The sequence below is a fragment of the Octopus sinensis genome, unplaced genomic scaffold (assembly GCF_006345805.1).
Source record: "Octopus sinensis unplaced genomic scaffold, ASM634580v1 Contig16827, whole genome shotgun sequence".
In the NCBI taxonomy this organism is placed as follows: domain Eukaryota; kingdom Metazoa; phylum Mollusca; class Cephalopoda; order Octopoda; family Octopodidae; genus Octopus; species Octopus sinensis.
Window position 1 is genome coordinate 1 of NW_021834606.1, and position 19,999 is coordinate 19,999.

The window sequence follows — 19,999 nt, forward strand, 5'->3', positions numbered from 1 at the left end:
CTGTTTTGTATCCCACCTGAAAAAGAAAAAAAAATTAGAAGTAGAACCAAAACAAAACAGGTTGGCAGAATTCTGCTTTAACCCTTTCGTTACCAACCCGGCTGAAACCGGCTCTGGCTCTTTAGTACAAATGTCTGGTTTTCAAAAGTTCTGAATTAAAATCTTCCACCAAACCTTAGTCACAATTTATGTTCCTAAAACTAGCTGAATGATAACTAAGTTATTTTACTAAATTCTTTGTTATATTTAAAGTAATTGAAAGAAACACAGAGCATCTCAGCAGAAATATGGTAACAGAAGGGTTAAAATATATAATGGAGAATCAATTCTTAGCCCTTTTGATACCAACCTGGCCGAAGCCGGCTCTGGCTCTGAGTACAAATGTCTTGTTTTCATAAGTTCTGAATTAAAATCTTCTGCCAAACCTTAGTCACAATTTATGTTCCTAACACTAGCTTAATGATAACTAAGTTATTTTACTAAATTCTTTGTTATATTTAAAATTAATTGAAAGAAACACAGAGCATCTGAAAATAAATACAGTAACGAAAGGGTTAAGTAACCCATATGACCCCTGGAATTTTCAGGAAATGTTTGCAAATTTTTACATTTGTATATTTGTTGTGCAAGATTTTTTATGTGAAATCATGTGTTGAAACAGATATTGTTGTATTCCGGAATGGTCATTTTGCCAGTTTAGCCAATAAAAAACACATGCACTATATATTTGGTATTAATTTGTTTCAGCGTTATTTATTTTTGACATTATTCTTAATCTTATTTCGGCCAGCGTTCTTTCGTCACACTCCTGTAACCTCATCAGTGGTCCTTTGCTTTCTTCTTTCTTATTTGTGTGTCTCTCCTTACTAACGGTCAGCCATTATTATTAATATCAGGAAATCAATATTAAATCAATATCTTCAGAAAGATATATATGTGTGTAGAAAAACCTGGGTTTTTTAGTAATATATATTTTATATATTATTATTGTTGTTGTATTTCGGAATGGTCATTTTGCCAGTTTAGCCAATAAAAACACACGCACTATATATTTGGCGTTAATTTGTTTCAGCGTTATTTATTTTTTATATTAATCTTAATCTTATTTCGGCCAGAGTTCTTTCATCACACTCCTGTAACCTCATCAGTGGTCCTTTGCTTTCTTCTTTCTTATTTGTGTGTCTCTCCTTACTAACGGTCAGCCATTATTATTAATATCAGGAAATCAATATTAAATCAATATCTTCAGAAAGATATATATGTGTGTAGAAAAACCTGGGTTTTTTAGTAATATATATTTTATATATTATTATTGTTGTTGTATTTCGGAATGGTCATTTTGCCAGTTTAGCCAATAAAAACACACGCACTATATATTTGGCGTTAATTTGTTTCAGCGTTATTTATTTTTGACATTAATCTTAATCTTATTTCGGCCAGAGTTCTTTCGTCACACTCCTGTAACCTCATCAGTGGTCCTTTGCTTTCTTCTTTCTTATTTGTGTGTCTCTCCTTACTAACGGTCAGCCATTATTATTAATATCAGGAAATCAATATTAAAAAATTCTTCAGAAAGATATATAAGTGTGTAGAAAAACCTGGGTTTTTTAGTAATATATATTTTATAATATATTATTATTGTTGTTGTATTTCGGAATGGTCATTTTGCCAGTTTAGCCAATAAAAACACACGCACTATATATTTGGCGTTAATTTGTTTCAGCGTTATTTATTTTTTACATTAAATTTAATCTTATTTCAGCCAGAGTGCTTGACTAAAGGCAGTGCTCCAGCATGGCCACAGTCAAATGACTGAAACAAGTAAAAGAACAAAAGAACAGAACCAGACTTACTGTATTATACTTCCTGCAAAGTCCACCTTGTACTCCAGCTGGACCATGTCACCACTCTTCACCACCATGCTCGACATGGTCTCATATTCTTCTGTGTTCTCAAGGTAGAACTCTTTCGGGACATTACCTCCGAAACAGATCTGCAAAAGATAAAGGCAACAATACACAAGTAGAAAGTTGTGAGGTTGAAAGAAGGATCCACGTTTTGGAGTGAGGAAGTGAATGGCTGTGGAAATGTGTGTGTGGCTGTGTGGTAAGTAGCTTGCTAAACAACCACATGGTTCCGGGTTCAGTCTCACTGCGTGGCATCTTGGGCAAGTGTCTTCTGCTATAGCCCCGGGCCGACCAATGCCTTGTGAGTGGATTTGGTAGACAGAAACTGATAGAAGCCTGTCGTATATATGTATATAAATATATATATGTATGTGTGTTTGTGTGTCTGTGTTTGTCCCCCTAGCATTGCTTGACAACCGATGCTGGTGTGTTTACGTCCCCGTTACTTAGCGGTTCGGCAAAAGAGACTGATAGAATAAGTACTGGGCTTACAAAGAATAAGTCCCGGGGTCAATTGCTCGACTAAAGGCGGTGCTCCAGCATGGCCGCAGTCAAATGACTGAAACAAGTAAAAGAGTAAAAGAGTAAGAGTAAGAGTATATCTATCTGTCTATCTATCTATCTATCTATCTATCTATGATCCCTTTTGACCGAAAACCTACCCCTCCCCTTTTATTTTCTCCCCAAAAAGAAAAGCTCTACTTTGTAATTTGTCCCCTCTGTGTGCAGCCCTGTGTGGCCAATAAAGAAACATATCTATCTATCCAAAGATCACAAGTTGAATTATCAATATATTGTGTGTGTATAAAAAGCACCCACTACACTCACGGAGTGGTTGGCGTTAGGAAGGGCATCCAGCCGTAGAAACACTGCTTGATCAGACTGGGCCTGATGCAGCCTTCTGGCTACACAGACCCCAGGTGAACCGTCCAACCCATGCTAGCATGGAAAGCGGACGCTAAATGATGATGATGATGATGATGATGTATATATATATATATATATATATATATATATATATATATATATATATACCGGAGTAAACACATAAATGTAAAACAAGGTGGAAAAAAGAGTACTCAAATACCAGTGGTAGAGTAATATGCTTTATTTAAAGCAGCAGAAAATTCAACAAAACCTGTTATTCTGAGAGTTTTCATGCCATTCGTTGGACAGTTTTTTCTAGCAAAAACTGTCCAACGAACGGCAACGCGAAACTCAGAGTAACAGGTTTTGTTGAATTTTCTGCTGCTTTAAATAAAGTATATATACATATATATATATATATATATATATATATATATCTCCTGTCGTTCACAAAAAATTCTGCGTTTGCAATACTTTTTTCGTTCGGCGTCAACAGCCCTTCTTATCTCGTTTTTCCCTGTCCTGTCTTTTACTGTTATATATTTTTTTACTGTTTATATTTGTTTACTGTTTATTTTCTTACTGTTTATATTTTTGTACTGTCGTTACTGTCCTGTTTTTTTACCATTTTTTACCTCTCTGCGAAAAGATCTCAGAATTTTAATTGATTTGCTTTTCGCAGGAAGGAAAGTTTCTTGTCGAAGATACGTCTCGCTTTTATCCTTTGAAACGTAGAGTAGATGAAACCTTAGCGACTGAAGAAGGGGTTTTTTCGTTGTGTTAATTGTCCTGTACTCCATTTTTTGTTGTTTTTAAAAAATGTCCAGTTCCTTTGGTTTGTGTCTATGTTTTCGTTTCTCTTTGTGTTCGACGTCCTTTTGGTGTCCTGTACTCATATATGCGTGTATATGTACATGTAGAGGTAGGTACGTACATATATGCTTATATATATGCATATGCTTTATTTCATTTATTAATATATATATATATATGTGTGTGTGTGTGTGTGTGTGTGTGTGTGTGTATATGTATATATGTATGTATGTTATTGTTAATGCAATTGAAACAATTGTTGGATTTAACACTTGCAAGTATTTATGGAGTTTTTCAGTAGCTTCGTAATGTTTGGGCATTAATTCAGTATGGAGGAGATGTCTCTTCTCAAAGATCATTTTTCCAGCATTCACAATTTTTCACCTCATCTTGGCTTAACAACCCTCACCGTTTGTTTTTACTGTTTTGCTCTCACTGTCCTGCTTTTGTCACCACTTAAACCCTCCGCAAAAAATCCCAAATTTTATTTACTTTGCTTAGCGAGAAGGACTGTTTTAACGAAGTCGCGTCTTGTCCCTACCTTCGAAACACGGAGTAGATAAAGGAGCACTCCGTCGGTTACGACGATGAGGGTTCCGGTTGATCCAAATCAACGGAACAGCCTGCTCGTGAAATTAACGTGTAAGTGGCTGAGCACTCCACAGACACGTGTACCCTTAACGTAGTTCTCGGGGATATTCAGCGTGACACAGAGTGTGACAAGGCTGGCCCTTTGAAATACAGGTACAACAGAAACAGGAAGTAAGAGTGAGAGAGAAAGTTGTGGTGAAAGAGTACAGCAGGGATCACCACCATCCCTTGCCGGAGCCTCGTGGAGCTTTAGGTGTTTTCGCTCAATAAACACTCACAACGCCCGGTCTGGGAATCGAAACCGCGATCTTACGACCGCGAGTCCGCTGCCCTAACCACTGGGCCATTGTGCCTTCACAGATAAAACAGGGGACAACTGATGAAGGGGAATGTTCTTTATGTTTTCCTGTCTTGACTCTTAGTTTGTTTTTTTCGTTGTTCAAAAAAAAGTTCATTTTCTGTTTTTGTTTTTTATGTTCTTGTTTCTCATTTTGTCTATGTTTTTTTTTTGATGTCCTGTACCCATATATGCATGTATAAATACATATGTAGGTTTGTACATATATTTGTATACATTTATATATTACTAGCAGTATCGCCCGGCGTTGCTCAGGTTTGTAAGGGAAATAACTATAAAGCATTTTTAGAGAGTTATAGCCAAAAAATAGCAAAAAAATGGGAAAAAATGATGGTAAATTTTTTTTTGAGAGTTAAAAAAAGGTGGAGTTGCGTCCCCTAGACAGTTTTTGGTTTGTGTTTCTGATTCTCGACCCCATGTCGAATTTATCGATTTTTTTCAGAACTGGGGAAACTTTTCAAACTTTTCGCTGCGTTAGTTTTGAATTATGACATTGGGCTATGTGTGTGTCAAGTACATCAGAATCGGTTGAAAGCCGTGGTCAGGATGAGGGTACAAGCAAACAGACACACAGAAACACGCACAGACAAACTGCCGTTTATATAGAGAGAGATTTTTATTACTATATGATCAAATACCACACATCCATTTCCAAGTACGTTTTATCGATATATATATATTTCAGCGATGAGTACGATGTCATCAGGGAAACGGAGGTGAGTGAGGAGCTCGCCATTGATGTTCACACCACCTTGCCAGTCGATGCCTCTGATGATCTGTTCGAGACATGCACCGATAATTGGTGGACGCACGCAGCTGTCGAGTGGTACCCTCGTGAGCGGAAAAGACCACCCGGAAGACCTCCACGACGGTGGAGTTACGATTTCAGGAGGACGATTGGGATCACATGGATGGGAAAGGCGCGATCCAGAGAGGAGTGGACAGCCTGCTGTGACCAGCAGTGTCAAATGGACGCCTGACAGACTGGTCGGTCAAGGTGAAGGTGATATATATATGTGTGTGTGTGTGTGTGTATATATATATATATATCAGTAGAACCGTCCAACCCATGCTAGCATGGAAAACGGACGCTAAACGATGATGATGATGATGATGATATATATACCATCATCATCATCATTGCTTAACGTCTATTTTCCATGCTAGCATGGGTTGGACGGTTCGACCGGAGTCTGGGAACCAGGAGACTGTGCCAGGCTCCAGTCTGATCTGGCAGTGTTTCTACAGCTGGATGCCCTTCCTACTGCCAACCACTCCGTGAGTGTAGTGGGTGCTTTATATATATCTATATATATATATATATTAATTTAATATATAAATTGCTCACTTCCATGCTGACTACCTGATAACTAGCATTAACATGATTTTTATCCTTATTTTATGTATATATATTTAAAAATAAGGATAAAATCTTTATAAGAAATTATCAGTAGTTAGCGTGAAAAAACTCGTAAGAGAAAAAATCTGTAAATTTTTTCAACTTTGAAAATACTTATTTATATTATATAGAGGGTACTATTATTCATAGGTACCGCATGCTAGGAGGGACTTTTGCAGTCAAAACTACTAAAATTATTTTAGTAGTTTTGACTGCAAAAGTCCCTCCTAGCGTGTGGTACCTATGAATAATAGTACCCTCTATATAATATACATATATATATATATACATATATATAAAAAATTTTATAAGGGTAGAAATTGATATTAATCAATTAAAACCAGTGGCCCAGCATATTAAAAAAATCCGAAGATTAAAATATTTTTACATACAAAATTTAAAGGACTGACCACTAAAAGTGGACGGTCAACATGCTAGATATAGACGTCAAATTTGCTATTTTACACAGCAATTTTGACATCTATATCTAGCATGTTGACCGTCCACTTTTAGTGGTCAGTCCTTTAAATTTTGTGTATATATATATATATATATATATAGGTGAGAAAGTTGGTGTGTGAAAGAACGTGGTTGAATATATAGAAAATAGTAAAAAGTGAAAAAACTACAGAAGGCTTGTTTTAAAAGGTTAAAAAATATATATTTGAGTCAATATGTCTGAAGAATGTTATAAATTTTTTTCAAACAATGACATAGTTTTTGGAGAAATGACCGGTTTCAGCTTTTCAAATTTCTTACATCGTTATGTTTACGATGTAAGAAATTTGAAAAGCTGAACGCAAAACCGGTCATTTCTTCAAAAACTATGTCATTGTAAGAAAAAAATTTATAACATTCTTCAGACATAATGACTCAAATATATATTTTTTAACCTTTTAAAACAAGCCTTCTGTAGTTTTTTCACTTTTTACTATTTTCTATATATATATATATATATATACATATATATATATATAAAATCATGATTTTTGCATATTTTCTACTAAATAGTTGCTATGGACAACCTCAAGAATTTGGATTAATTGTGAGAGAAAGTAAGGTTGTACCAAGTTGTGACAATAGGGGTTTCTGATAACAGATTAGGTGTGGTGGTCATAAGTTGGTCACCATGGAACTTGATGAACAACCATAAGGAAGTTCAGAATAATCAAGAGAGAAAGTGGGTGTCGTACCAAGCTATGACAATAGGGGTTTCCATCTGCATCTGTTTTTGTTCCACCTAAGTAGGCAGGTAACTCCTCCGCATCAATGTATTTCAGTAACGTTTCTTTGTAATCGCCTAAAAAGAAAAAAAAATGACAGAGAAAATAAACATTAGCAATATATAATAATAATAATAGTGAGGGCGCGTGGCTTAGTGGTTAGGGCATTCGGCTCATGATCGTAAGGTTGTGAGTTCGATTCCCGGCGACGCGTTGTGTCCTTGAGCAAGACACTTTATTTCACGTTGCTCCAGTCCACTCAGCTGGCAAAAATAAGTTGTACTTGTATTTCAAAGGGTCAGCCTTGTCACTCTCTGTGTCACGCTGATTATCCCCGAGAACTACGGTAAGGGTACACGTGTCTGTGGAATGCTCAGCCATTTGCACGTTAATTTCACGAGCAAGCTGTTCCGTTGATCGTATCAGCTGGGACCCTCGTCGTCGTAACCGGCGGAGTCTTGAAATAATAATAATAATGAAATATATAGGCGCAGGAGTGGCTGTGTGGTAAGTAGCTTGCTAACCAACCACATGGTTCCGGGTTCAGTCCCACTGTGTGGCACCTCGGGCAAGTGTCTTCTACTATAGTCTCTGGCTGACCAAAGCCTTGTGAGTGGATTTGGTAGACGGAAACTGAAAGAAGCCCATCGTGTATATATATATATATATATAGGCGAAGGAGTGGCTGTGTGGTAAGTAGCTTGCTAACCAACCACATGGTTCTGGGTTCAGTCCCACTGTGTGGCACCTCGGGCAAGTGTCTTCTACTATAGTCTCTGGCTGACCAAAGCCTTGTGAGTGGATTTGGTAGACGGAAACTGAAAGAAGCCTGTCGTATATATGTATATGTATATATGCATGTCATTACAGCCTCTTACATTACAGCCAAAATGTAAATATATGGGAAACTACCACCTGTGTCATCTCTTGTGAAAGGTGGGAGAGTCCAGTTTGCTGGACATTGTTGTAGAGCTGAAAAAAAAGTAATTTCTACTCTTCTCCTCTGGAAGCCATCTACTCGCAATACCAGAGGGCGCACACTCTTCGAGAGGCGGTTGGATGGAACCTACTCTCGCCTCCTTATGAGAGCTCAAAATCTCTCGTGGAAGCGCCATCCAACCAAAATGCAAATATATGGGAAACTACCACCTGTGTCATCTCTTGTGAAAGGTAAGAGAGTCCAGTTTGCTGGACATTGTTGTAGAGCTGAAAAAGAGGTAATTTCTACTCTTCTCCTCTGGAAGCCATCTACTCGCAATACCAGAGGGCACACACTCTCCTACCCTGATGTAATCTCCAGGGATACAGGCATCCAGCAACAGGACCTCTGTAATGCTATGATGGACCGTGAAGTCTGGCGTAGCATGGTAAATTCCATTGTCTCGACCACGGTCGAACAATGATGATGATGATGTATATATGCGTGTGTGTGTTTGTACTGGGGTCGATGTAATCGATTTAATCCCTTTGTCTGTCCTTGTTTGTACTCTCTATGTTTAGCCCCTTGTGGGCAATAAAGAAATAGGAAACTGAAAGAAGCCCGTCATATATATGTATATATATATGCATGTGTGTGTCTGTGTTTGTCCCCCTAGCATTGCTTGACAACCGATGCTGGTGTGTTTATGTCCCCCATTACTTAGCAGTTCGGCAAAAAGAGACCGATAGAATAAGTACTGGGCTTACAAAAAGAATAAGTCCCGGGGTCGAGTTGCTCGACCAAAGGCGGTGCTCCAGCATGGCCGCAGTCAAAAGACTGAAACAAGTAAAAGAGTAAAAGAGTAAGAGTATATGTGTGTGTGTGTGTGTGTGTGTGTGTGTGTGTGTGTGTGTGTATGTATGTGTGCATGTGAAAGATGGACAAAGGTGATGTAGAAAAGCAAGGTAAGAAAGAAAGGAAGGTAAGGAGCTGACTTACTTCCCAAGACGAATATTTTCTGCTTCATGTTTTCACTGAGTAATGGTTTGGCCAGTTTGTATATCATGGGTAACAACTTTGGTGCTGAAATGGAAAGGGCAGAACGAGGAGTGGTGGTCAGATAAAATAACATTGGTAAAGAACATAAAGTATAACCCTGCCCCCCCACCCCACCCCACAAACTAGGGGTGGGGCAGGGGATAATGTCTATGATATCAAGCCCACATGTATGACTGGTACTTTGATTTACTGAGCTGGGAAATGTAATGTCAACATCATTGTGATTAGTTTAACATCTAATTTTCTATTCTTGCATGTCAAAATTATAGTTAGACCGCATAATAATTATAATTAGTCCACATTATAATTATAATTATAGTTAGTCCACATTATAATTATAGTTAGTCCACATTATAATTATAGTTAGTCCACATTATAATTATAATTATAGTTAGTCCACATTATAATTATAGTTAGTCCACATTATAATTATAGTTAGTCCACATTATAATTATAGTTTTAATTAGTCCACATAATAATCATTATTAGTCCACATTATAATTATAATTTTAATTAGTCCACATTATAATTATAATTTTAATTAGTCCACATTATAATTATAATTAGTCCACATTATAATTATAATTTTAATTAGTCCACATAATTATAGTTAGTCCACATTATAATTACAATTAGTCCATATTATAATTACAGTTAGTCCATATTATAATTACAGTTACTCCATATTATAATTATAGTTAGTCCACCTTATGATTATAATTAGTCCACCTTATAATTATAATTAGTCCACATTATAATTATAGTTAGTCCACATTATAATTATAGTTAGTCCACCTTATAATTATAGTTTGTCCACATTATAATTATAGTTAGTCCACCTTATGATTATAATTAGTCCACCTTATAATTATAGTTAGTCCACATTATGATTATAATTAGTCCACCTTATAATTATAATTAGTCCACATTATAATTATAGTTAGTCCACATTATAATTATAGTTAGTCCACCTTATAATTATAGTTAGTCCACCTTATAATTATAGTTAGTCCACCTTATAATTATAGTTTGTCCACATTATAATTATAGTTAGTTCACATTATAATTATAGTTAGTCCATATTATAATTATAGTTAGTCCACCTTATAATTATAGTTAGTCCACCTTATAATTATAGTTAGTCCACATTATAATTACAATTAGTCCACATTATAATTATAGTTAGTCCACCTTATGATTATAATTAGTCCACCTTATAATTATAATTAGTCCACCTTATAATTATAGTTAGTCCACCTTATAATTATAGTTAGTCCACCTTATAATTACGGTTAGTCCACCTTATAATTATAGTTAGTCCACCTTATAATTATAGTTAGTCCACATTATAATTATAGTTTTAATTAGTCCATATCATAATTACAATTAGTCCACCTTATAATTAGTTAGTCCACCTTATAATTATAGTTAGTCCACCTTATAATTATAGTTAGTCCACCTTATAATTAGTTAGTCCACCTTATAATTACGGTTAGTCCACCTTATAATTATAATTAGTCCATATTATAATTACAATTACTTCACCTTATAATTATAGTTAGTCCACATTATAATTATAATTAGTCCACATCATAATTATAATTAGTCATCAATAACATTAGTCATAAATTAATCATTAATTAGTCCACATAATTATAATTAGTTCACATTATAATCATGGTTTGTTTGTTTGTCTGGTTTGGGCATTGGAACGGGTTAAAGGCACCAAAATTTACAGGGACATGTAAAATGAGGTGAGGATGTGAGTGGGCTAGGTTAGAAATCCCTATCTTAAAAGGTGTGGTTACTAGGGCAAAAACCCCCACTTTGTCAAGTCTTCTCTCATTCTCTTATCTGCCTGTCTTCCTCCGTCTCTCTCTCTTTCCTCCCTTGACAAGTTTGACAATAAAAGAGTATATATATATATATACACACACACACACACAGAAGGAGAGAGATAGATGGGCAGACAACAAAGCATGACCATCCCCAATGACAGCCACAACAAAGCGACGAAATGACTTACCATTAATTAGAAATAGCCGCTTCATCATTTCCGGGTAATTATCTTCAAGGATGTGCGAAAGATACATGTTGAGATTTAAGCCTGCAAAATACAACACCAACATCAACATCAGCAACATTATCAGCAATAAAAACAACATTATCACATCATTTCAATCCTTTACCTCCTCAAAGCATTTTTATAAGCTTCTCCTAAACATCCGATGCTTCTTTACACACTTTTAGTTCATCCTTGTTTTATACCGTGATCACCGTGACCGACCAGGCTATCAGATGTTGCTACATATCGCTGGTCACAATGCGCTTTGCATTGTTTTAGCCATCAAACGACGCCACCCTGCTGGCTAAGCGAGCAGGGCAATATATATATATATATATATATATATATATATATAAATAGATGAGTGTATTTTTACCTTGTTAACAATTAACACGGAAAAATAAATAAATAGTTACCAGGGCAGCAAAAATCTCACAAGTAAAGCTGTTGTAACTCCTTGTTACATTTGCTAAAATGTCGTATTGACGAGTTTCTTTTTTTTCACTTTCCCGAAGAGAAGATTGCATTGTTTATACCATATATTCTTTTGAATAGTATCAGTGGAATTTTCGAAACATGTGTCGAAAGTAAAAATACTTGTTTAAACCTGCGTTAACTCCATTTTTTATTCATATATATATATAAGATCAGCAAACAATTTAGATTCAAATGAATATGGTACTTAATTTAGATGCACCAGAATTTTGTATGGTGTTACCCATAAAAATATGCGGGGTGATTATGATCAAAAATAAGCAACAAGAATGAATCCGGTAATTTAGTACAATTGTTTCATACTACAACATTTTATTAAAAGCTGTAAATATTACAGCAGATTTAAGATGCTGAGTAATCTTCAGCTAATTTCATATAGGTTTTCCAATAATATAACAGTTTTCAAATCAATAATTTTAATAAAATGTTGTAGTATGAAACAATTGTACTAAATTACCGGATTCATTCTTGTTGCTTCACGACCTTCGAATGTTAGGTCTCACCATGGAAATGACTAGAGACCGAGACCTATGGAAGTATGCTGTGCGTGAGAAGACCCGGCAAGACTAGTGAAGCCATAACCCATGGCCCCTACCTGGGACGTAGTCAGTCCAACTGTGCATACCTTCCTGCTTGTGATACTTGTGAAGACCTGTTGAGGCAAGTGAAAGTCAAATCGAATCAAATCAAAATAGATGAACATCAATGGAATTTGTATCCTTGTAGTACCAGTGCCAGTGGCACATAAGAAAACCATCCGAACGGGACCGTAGCCAGTACCGCATTGACTGGCCTCCGTTCTGTGGGCACGTAACAAACACCATCCGATCGTAGCCGTTCGCCAGCCTCGTCTGGCACCTGTGTTGGTGGCACATAAGAAAACACCGAAAACACCATCCGAGCGTGGCCGTCTGCCAGCCTCGTCTGGCACCTGTGTCATTGGCACATAAAAACACCATCCGAGCGTGGCCGTCTGCCAGCCTCGTCTGGCACCTGTGTCGGTGGCACATAAAATCACCCACTACACTCTCAGAGTGGTTGGCGTTAGGAAGGGCATCCAGCTGTAGAAACACTGCCAGATCTGACTGGCCTGGTGCAGCCTTCGGGCTTGCCAGACCCCAGTTGAACCGTCCAACCCATGCTAGCATGGAAAGCGGACGTTAAACAATGATGATGATGATGATGATATATATATATCACCGTGACCGACCAGGCTATCAGATGTTGCTACACATCGCTGGTCACAATGCGCTTCGCATTGTTTTAGCCTTCAAATGACACCACCCCGCTGGCTAAGCGAGCAGGCCAACAGAAGAAAGAATGAAAGTTGTGGCGAAAGAGTGCAGCAGAGATCGCCACCGCCACCCCCTGTCAGAGCCTCGTGGAGCTTTAAGTGTTTTTGTTCAATAAATACTCATAACGCCCAGTCTGGGAATTGAAACCACCATCCTAAGACCACAAGTCAGCTGCCCTAACCACTGGGCCATTGCGCCTCCACTTGTTTCATACATTCCGCGAAATTGAACCAAATTCAATGACTGACACCCGTGCCAGTGGAGCGCTAACAGTCCGAGCAAGGTGTTTATGGAAGACCAGCAGTCACCCATGCATACCGGCCTCCCCTCTCCACACCACCAGTGTTATCCAAGGGAAAGGCAAAGGGGCCAATACAGCTTGGCACTTGTGACGTCGCAACTCATTTCTACAGCTGAGTGAACTGGAGCAATGTGAAATAAAGTGTCTTGCTCAAGAACACAACACGCAGCCCCGTCCGGGATTCGAGCTCACAACCTCACGATCGTAAGCTCAATGCATTAACCACTGAGCCATGTGCCTCCCCTTCGGTCATGACTGACCATGGGATTGCATCTAGAAATTTACAAGTCCAGGCAAGGTTCCTCCTCTCCGCGCCACCGATGGTATCCAAGGGAAAGGCAAAGGGGCCAATACAGCTTGGCACTTGTGACGTCGCAACTCATTTCTACAGCTGAGTGAACAGGAGCAACGTGAAATGAAGAGTCTTGCTCAAGAACACAACACGCAGCCCCGTCCGGGATTCGAGCTCACAACCTCACAACCGTAAGCTTGATGCACTAACCACTGAGCCATGCACACAACATATAAATGTGAGCTACTATGAATTTATGCTTGGATGATAACAGAGCAATTAGTCCAGCAATTAGAGTGCTTAACGAGCCTGAATGATTTCAAGATTATTCACAGAGCATGTCCTGTTACTGTATTATATAGTTAGTCCACCGTATAAATATAGTTAGTCCACATTATAATTACAATTAGTCCACATTATAATTATAGTTAGTCCACCTTATAATTATAGTTAGTCCACATTATAATTATAGTTAGTCCACATTATAATTATAATTAGTCCACATTATAATTATAATTAGTCCACCTTATAATTATAGTTAGTCCACATTATAATTATAATTAGTCCACATTATAATTATAATTAGTCCACCTTATAATTATAGTTAGTCCACCTTATAATTATAGTTAGTCCACATTATAATTATAATTAGTCCACATTATAATTACAATTAGTCCACCTTATAATTATAGTTAGTCCACATTATAATTATAATTAGTCCACATTATAATTACAATTAGTCCACCTTATAATTATAGTTAGTCCACATTATAATTATAATTAGTCCACATTATAATTATAGTTAGTCCACATTATAATTATAGTTAGTCCACATTATAATTATAATTAGTCCACCTTATAATTATAATTAGTCCACATTATAATTATAGTTAGTCCACCTTATAATTATAGTTAGTCCACATTATAATTATAATTAGTCCACATTATAATTATAGTTAGTCCACCTTATAATTATAGTTAGTCCACATTATAATTATAGTTAGTCCACATTATAATTATAATTAGTCCACCTTATAATTATAGTTAGTCCACCTTATAATTATAGTTAGTCCACATTATAATTATAGTTAGTCCACATTATAATTATAGTTAGTCCACATTATAATTATAGTTAGTCCACATTATAATTATAATTAGTCCACCTTATAATTATAGTTAGTCCACCTTATAATTATAGTTAGTCCACATTATAATTATAGTTAGTCCACCTTATAAATATAGTTAGTCCACCTTATAATTATAGTTAGTCCACCTTATAATTATAGTTAGTCCACATTATAATTATAGTTAGTCCACCTTATAATTATAGTTAGTCCACCTTATAATTATAATTAGTCCACCTTATAATTATAGTTAGTCCACCTTATAATTATAGTTTGTCCACATTATAATTATAATTAGTCCACCTTATAATTATAGTTAGTCCACCTTATAATTATAGTTAGTCCACATTATAATTATAATTAGTCCATATTATAATTACAATTAGTCCACCTTATAATTATAGTTAGTCCACCTTATAATTATAGTTTGTCCACATTATAATTATAATTAGTCCACCTTATAATTATAGTTAGTCCACCTTATAATTATAGTTTGTCCACATTATAATTATAATTAGTCCACCTTATAATTATAGTTAGTCCACCTTATAATTATAGTTAGTCCACATAATTAGTCCATATTATAATTACAGTTAGTCCACCTTATAATTATAGTTAGTCCACCTTATAATTATAGTTAGTCCACCTTATAATTATAGTTAGTCCACCTTATAATTATAGTTAGTCCACATTATAATTATAATTAGTCCATATTATAATTACAATTAGTATGGAAATAATGGTAGCTCATACGTGAATCCTGAATTTATTAAACAACACCCCTCTATCCCTGGGTGGAGTATTCTTGATTATTTTTCTGGGGTCTACCTACAAAGGAACAGTATTACGTATTCATATTTTTGTGTGTGCATATCCATGCATACTCTTTACTCTTTTACTTGTTTCAGTCATGTGACTGTGGCCATGATGGAGCACCGCCTATAGTCGAGCAAATCGACCCCTTGGGCAAGTGTCTTCTACTATAGCCCCGGCACCACATATCTCAGCGCTATACCAACTCCTTTGTGTATTTGGTAGATGGAAACTAAAAGAAGCCCATCATATAGGCGCAGGAGTGGCTGTGAGATAAGTAGCTTGCTAACCAACCACATGGTTCCAGGTTCAGTTCCACTGCGTGACATCTTGGGCAAGTGTCTTCTGCTATAGCCCCGGGCCGACCAATGCCTTGTGAGTGGATTTGGTAGACGGAAACTGAAAGAAGCCTGTCGTATATATATATATATATATATATATATATATGCGTGTGTGTGTATGTGTTTGTGTGTCTGCTGTGTTTGTTCCCCTAGCATCGCTTGACAACCGAAGCTGGTGTGTTTACGTCCCCGTCACTTAGCGGTTCGGCAAAAGAGACCGATAGAATAAGTACTGGGCTTACAAAAGAATAAGTCCCGGGGTCGATTTGCTCGACTAAAGGCGGTGCTCCAGCATGGCCGCAGTCAAATGACTGAAACAATTAAAAGAGTTAAAAGAGAAAAAAGAGTATATATATATATGTATGAGTCTTTGTGTGTGTTTGTCCCGTTGCTTGACAACTGGTGTCTGTGTGTTTACTTCCCTGTAACTTAGCTGTTTGGCAAAAGAGACTGATAGAATAAGTCCCAGGCTTGAAAAGAAAACAATAAAGGTACTAGGTTGGTTCATTTGATTAAAAATTCTTTGAAGTGGTGCCCCAGCATGGTCGCAGTCAAATGACTGAAACAAGTAAAAGATAAAATATATATAATACACACACACATATAGGCGCAGGAGTGGCTGTGTGGTAAGTAGCTTGCTTACCAACCACATGGTTCCGGGTTCAGTCCCACTGCGTGGCATCTTGGGCAAGTGTCTTCTGCTATAGCCTCGGGCCGACCAATGCCTTGTGAGTGGATTTGGTAGACGGAAACTGAAAGAAGCCTGTCGTATATACGTATATATATATACATATATGTATGTGTGTGTATATGTTTGTGTGTCTGTGTTTGTCCCCCCAACATCGCTTGACAACCGATGCTGGTGTGTTTACGTCCCCGTCACTTAGCGGTTCGGCAAAAGAGACCGATAGAATAAGTACTGGGCTTACAAAGAATAAGTCCCCGGGTCGATTTGCTCGATTAAAGGCGGTGCTCCAGCATGGCCGCAGTCAAATGACTGAAACAAGTAAAAAACAAAAAAAAAATATACATAATGCACCTACCTGGCTTCCACAGATGTCTGGTACCAACATTTTCCATGTCAAAAATGACAGTTTGTCCAATAACCCGTCGTTCAATCTGAAACACAAGTCAAAACAGAATTGTTATCATTCCTATGCATTAATGTTGACGCTGTTTAGCCACAGGTCGCTCACAGATCCAGTAGACTTATGATCAAAGATTTTAACAAAGATATAGCTGCTGTTTCTTGCAGGTATAGCTACCATGAACACATCACCCTCATTGGCTCACACATACATATACACCTGCATAAGACAGTAGGGTGTGATTTGAGAGAATTTTAGTTGCTATTTCTAGGTCTAGCTACCATGTACACACATCTCCCTTATTGGCTCATATATATATATATATATATACATAATAATAAATATTAGGGAATGAATCCAAAATTACAGGGAAAAATCAGATTTAGGGTTAAATCCAATTTTATAGTAAAATATTATATAATATAATTCGAGACAAAACCACTATTTTAAAACCAAACAAGGAAAGACTTAATCAATACATAAAATTTTAATATAAATTAAATAAATAAACCGCCACTACAAATGTTTCATGTCTGCTACCGACAATCTTCAGGTGGATTTTCGATCTTCTAATCAGTATCAAATTATGAAGTCATAATTTGATACTGATTAGAAGATCGAAAATCCACCTGAAGAATGTCAGTAGCAGACAGGAAACAATTGTAGTGGCAGTTTATTTAATTTATATTAAAATTTTATGTATTGATTAAGTCTTTCCTTGTTTGATTTTAAAATAGTGGTTTTGTCTCGAATTATATTATATATATCTATATATATATATATATATATATATATACTAGCAGTATCGCCCGGCGTTGCTCGGGTTTGTAAGGGAAATAACTATATAAGCATTTTTAGGGAGTTACTTCCCTTATAGATGCCAATTCGGGCTTTCTTAGCCATTTCTGTTTTGGTGTCTTCAAGCCATGAAGTCGTTGTTCTAAAAAAACGCTGGTCTCCTTGACAACGCATTACGACGTTGATTTCTTTACACTCCCTTCCCCACAGCTTCACGAGGGAGGGAAGAAGGGGGAGAAGCAACACAGGTGCAGGTGTGACCATGGACGCCAACTCCGCCGCCATCGACACACGAAAAATTATGTGGGAGGAGTTAGGAATCTAAATCGAAGGGGACAGACACTCACACAATTATATATATATATATATATATATATATATATATTAGTGAATTGAAGAAATGGAGTTGAACGAAGATTGAACAGAAATCGTTTTATTGCATTCTACACGAGTTTCGAAAGGCACAATTTACCAAATTCCGATTGAATAAGGAGACCATATTGTGTCTTTCTCTTCAGGAAGAAATAGGAAATCCGTTGGAAAAAACAAAAACAGAACAGAGGCGGAGCAAAACAAATCGAACGAGGCTCCTAAGAGCCCATGGCCAAACTCTGTCTTCTGCTGTGATTTTTGCTACCAAGGTATCAGTTAAACTTTTGATTAATCTGCAACAAGATTATTCATCTTTCTATTTCACAAAATATATATATATATATATATATATAAAAACTTACTTGGAGAACAGAAAAGAAACGAAACGACGCGAGGGCGCTCAGTCATGCAATAAATTAATAAATAAAATATATGCATACATACATACATATATGTACGTACCTACATCTACATGTATATATACATGCATATATAAATATATATACGTGAGTACAGGACACCACAAATAAACGTAGAACTCAACGAGAAACGAAAACGTAAAAACAAACATGGAAACGGACTTTTTTTAACAATGAAAAAAACAGAGTACAAGACAAACAATACAAGGAAAATTCCCCTTCATCAGCTGCCCCTGGTTCGATTCAATGCGTGTTTCGAAGGTAGTGGTGTCCTGTACTCACATATATATATTTATATATGCATGTATATATATACATGTAGATGTAGGTACGTACATATATGTATGTATGTATGCATATATTTTATTTATTAATTTATATATATATATATATACTCTTTTCTCTTTTACTCTTTTACTTGTTTCAGTCATTTGACTGCGGCCATGCTGGAGCACCGCCTTTGGTCAAGCAAATCGATCCCGGGACTTATTCTTTGTAAGCCCAGTACTTATTCAATCGGTCTCTTTTGCCGAACCGCTAAGTGACGGGGACGTAAACACACACCAGCATCGGCTGTCAAGCAATGCTAGGGGGACAAACACAGACACACAAACACACACACACATACATATATATATATATATATATATACATATATACGACAGGCTTCTTTCAGTTTCCGTCTACCAAATCCACTCACAAGGCTTTGGTCGGCCCGGGGCTATAGCAGAAGACACTTGCCCAAGGTGCCACGCAATGAGACTGAACCCGGAACCATGTGGTTGGTAAGCAAGCTACTTACCACACAGCCACTCCTGCATATATATACATATATACAACGGGCTTCTTTCAGTTTCCGTCTACCAAATCCACTCACAAGGCATTGGTCGGCCCGGGGCTATAGCAGAAGACACTTGCCCAAGGTGCTATGCAGTGGGACTGAACCCGGAACCATGTGGTTGGTTAGCAAGCTACTTACCACACAGCCACTCCTGCGCCTGTCATATATATATATGAGCCAACAATGATAATAATAGCAGTGGCAGCACCAACAAAAACAGCAAAAACAACAATAATAGTCGGTGGAGTAACAAAGTTCACCTTCTGTGACATGATCTTGCAGTCCTCAAGGACGTTTTCAAACTGGATCAATTTACTTTTTACCAAATCAGATCTTTTCGTTGAAGACATGATCCCCTTCATGTCCAACTCCCCCCATGGGACGATACGGATGAGGGAGCCTTCTTTGTCATGGCCAACATCACCTCCTGGCATGTACTTTGTAATGACCTGAAGAAATATAAAACATAAATGATAATAATAATAATAATAATAATAATAATATTAATAATAATAATAATAATAATATTAATAATAATAATAATAATAAAGATGGGCTACATGGTATAGAAGATGGCCTACAGCAAATATTCTGCTCAATACCACATATTTGCTTGTCA

The 19,999-nt window shown here is 36.7% G+C and overlaps 1 protein-coding gene across 1 annotated transcript in view; it reads right to left on the reverse strand.

Moving 5' to 3' along the window:
* Nucleotides 1-3: 3 nt before the first annotated feature.
* LOC115230935 (retinal-binding protein) overlaps nucleotides 4-19,999 on the reverse strand; it is a gene marked incomplete at its 3' end in the record, with an annotated part of 42,991 nt that continues 22,995 nt past the window's right edge. The window contains exons 6-12 of the mRNA XM_029801039.2: nucleotides 19,641-19,829; nucleotides 16,906-16,981; nucleotides 11,163-11,243; nucleotides 9,077-9,160; nucleotides 7,129-7,235; nucleotides 1,854-1,993; nucleotides 4-16 (exon numbers count right to left, since the gene is read on the reverse strand). Of these exons, the coding sequence (XP_029656899.2) occupies nucleotides 4-16; nucleotides 1,854-1,993; nucleotides 7,129-7,235; nucleotides 9,077-9,160; nucleotides 11,163-11,243; nucleotides 16,906-16,981; nucleotides 19,641-19,829 (690 nt within the window). The remainder of the gene's footprint in view (nucleotides 17-1,853; nucleotides 1,994-7,128; nucleotides 7,236-9,076; nucleotides 9,161-11,162; nucleotides 11,244-16,905; nucleotides 16,982-19,640; nucleotides 19,830-19,999) is intronic.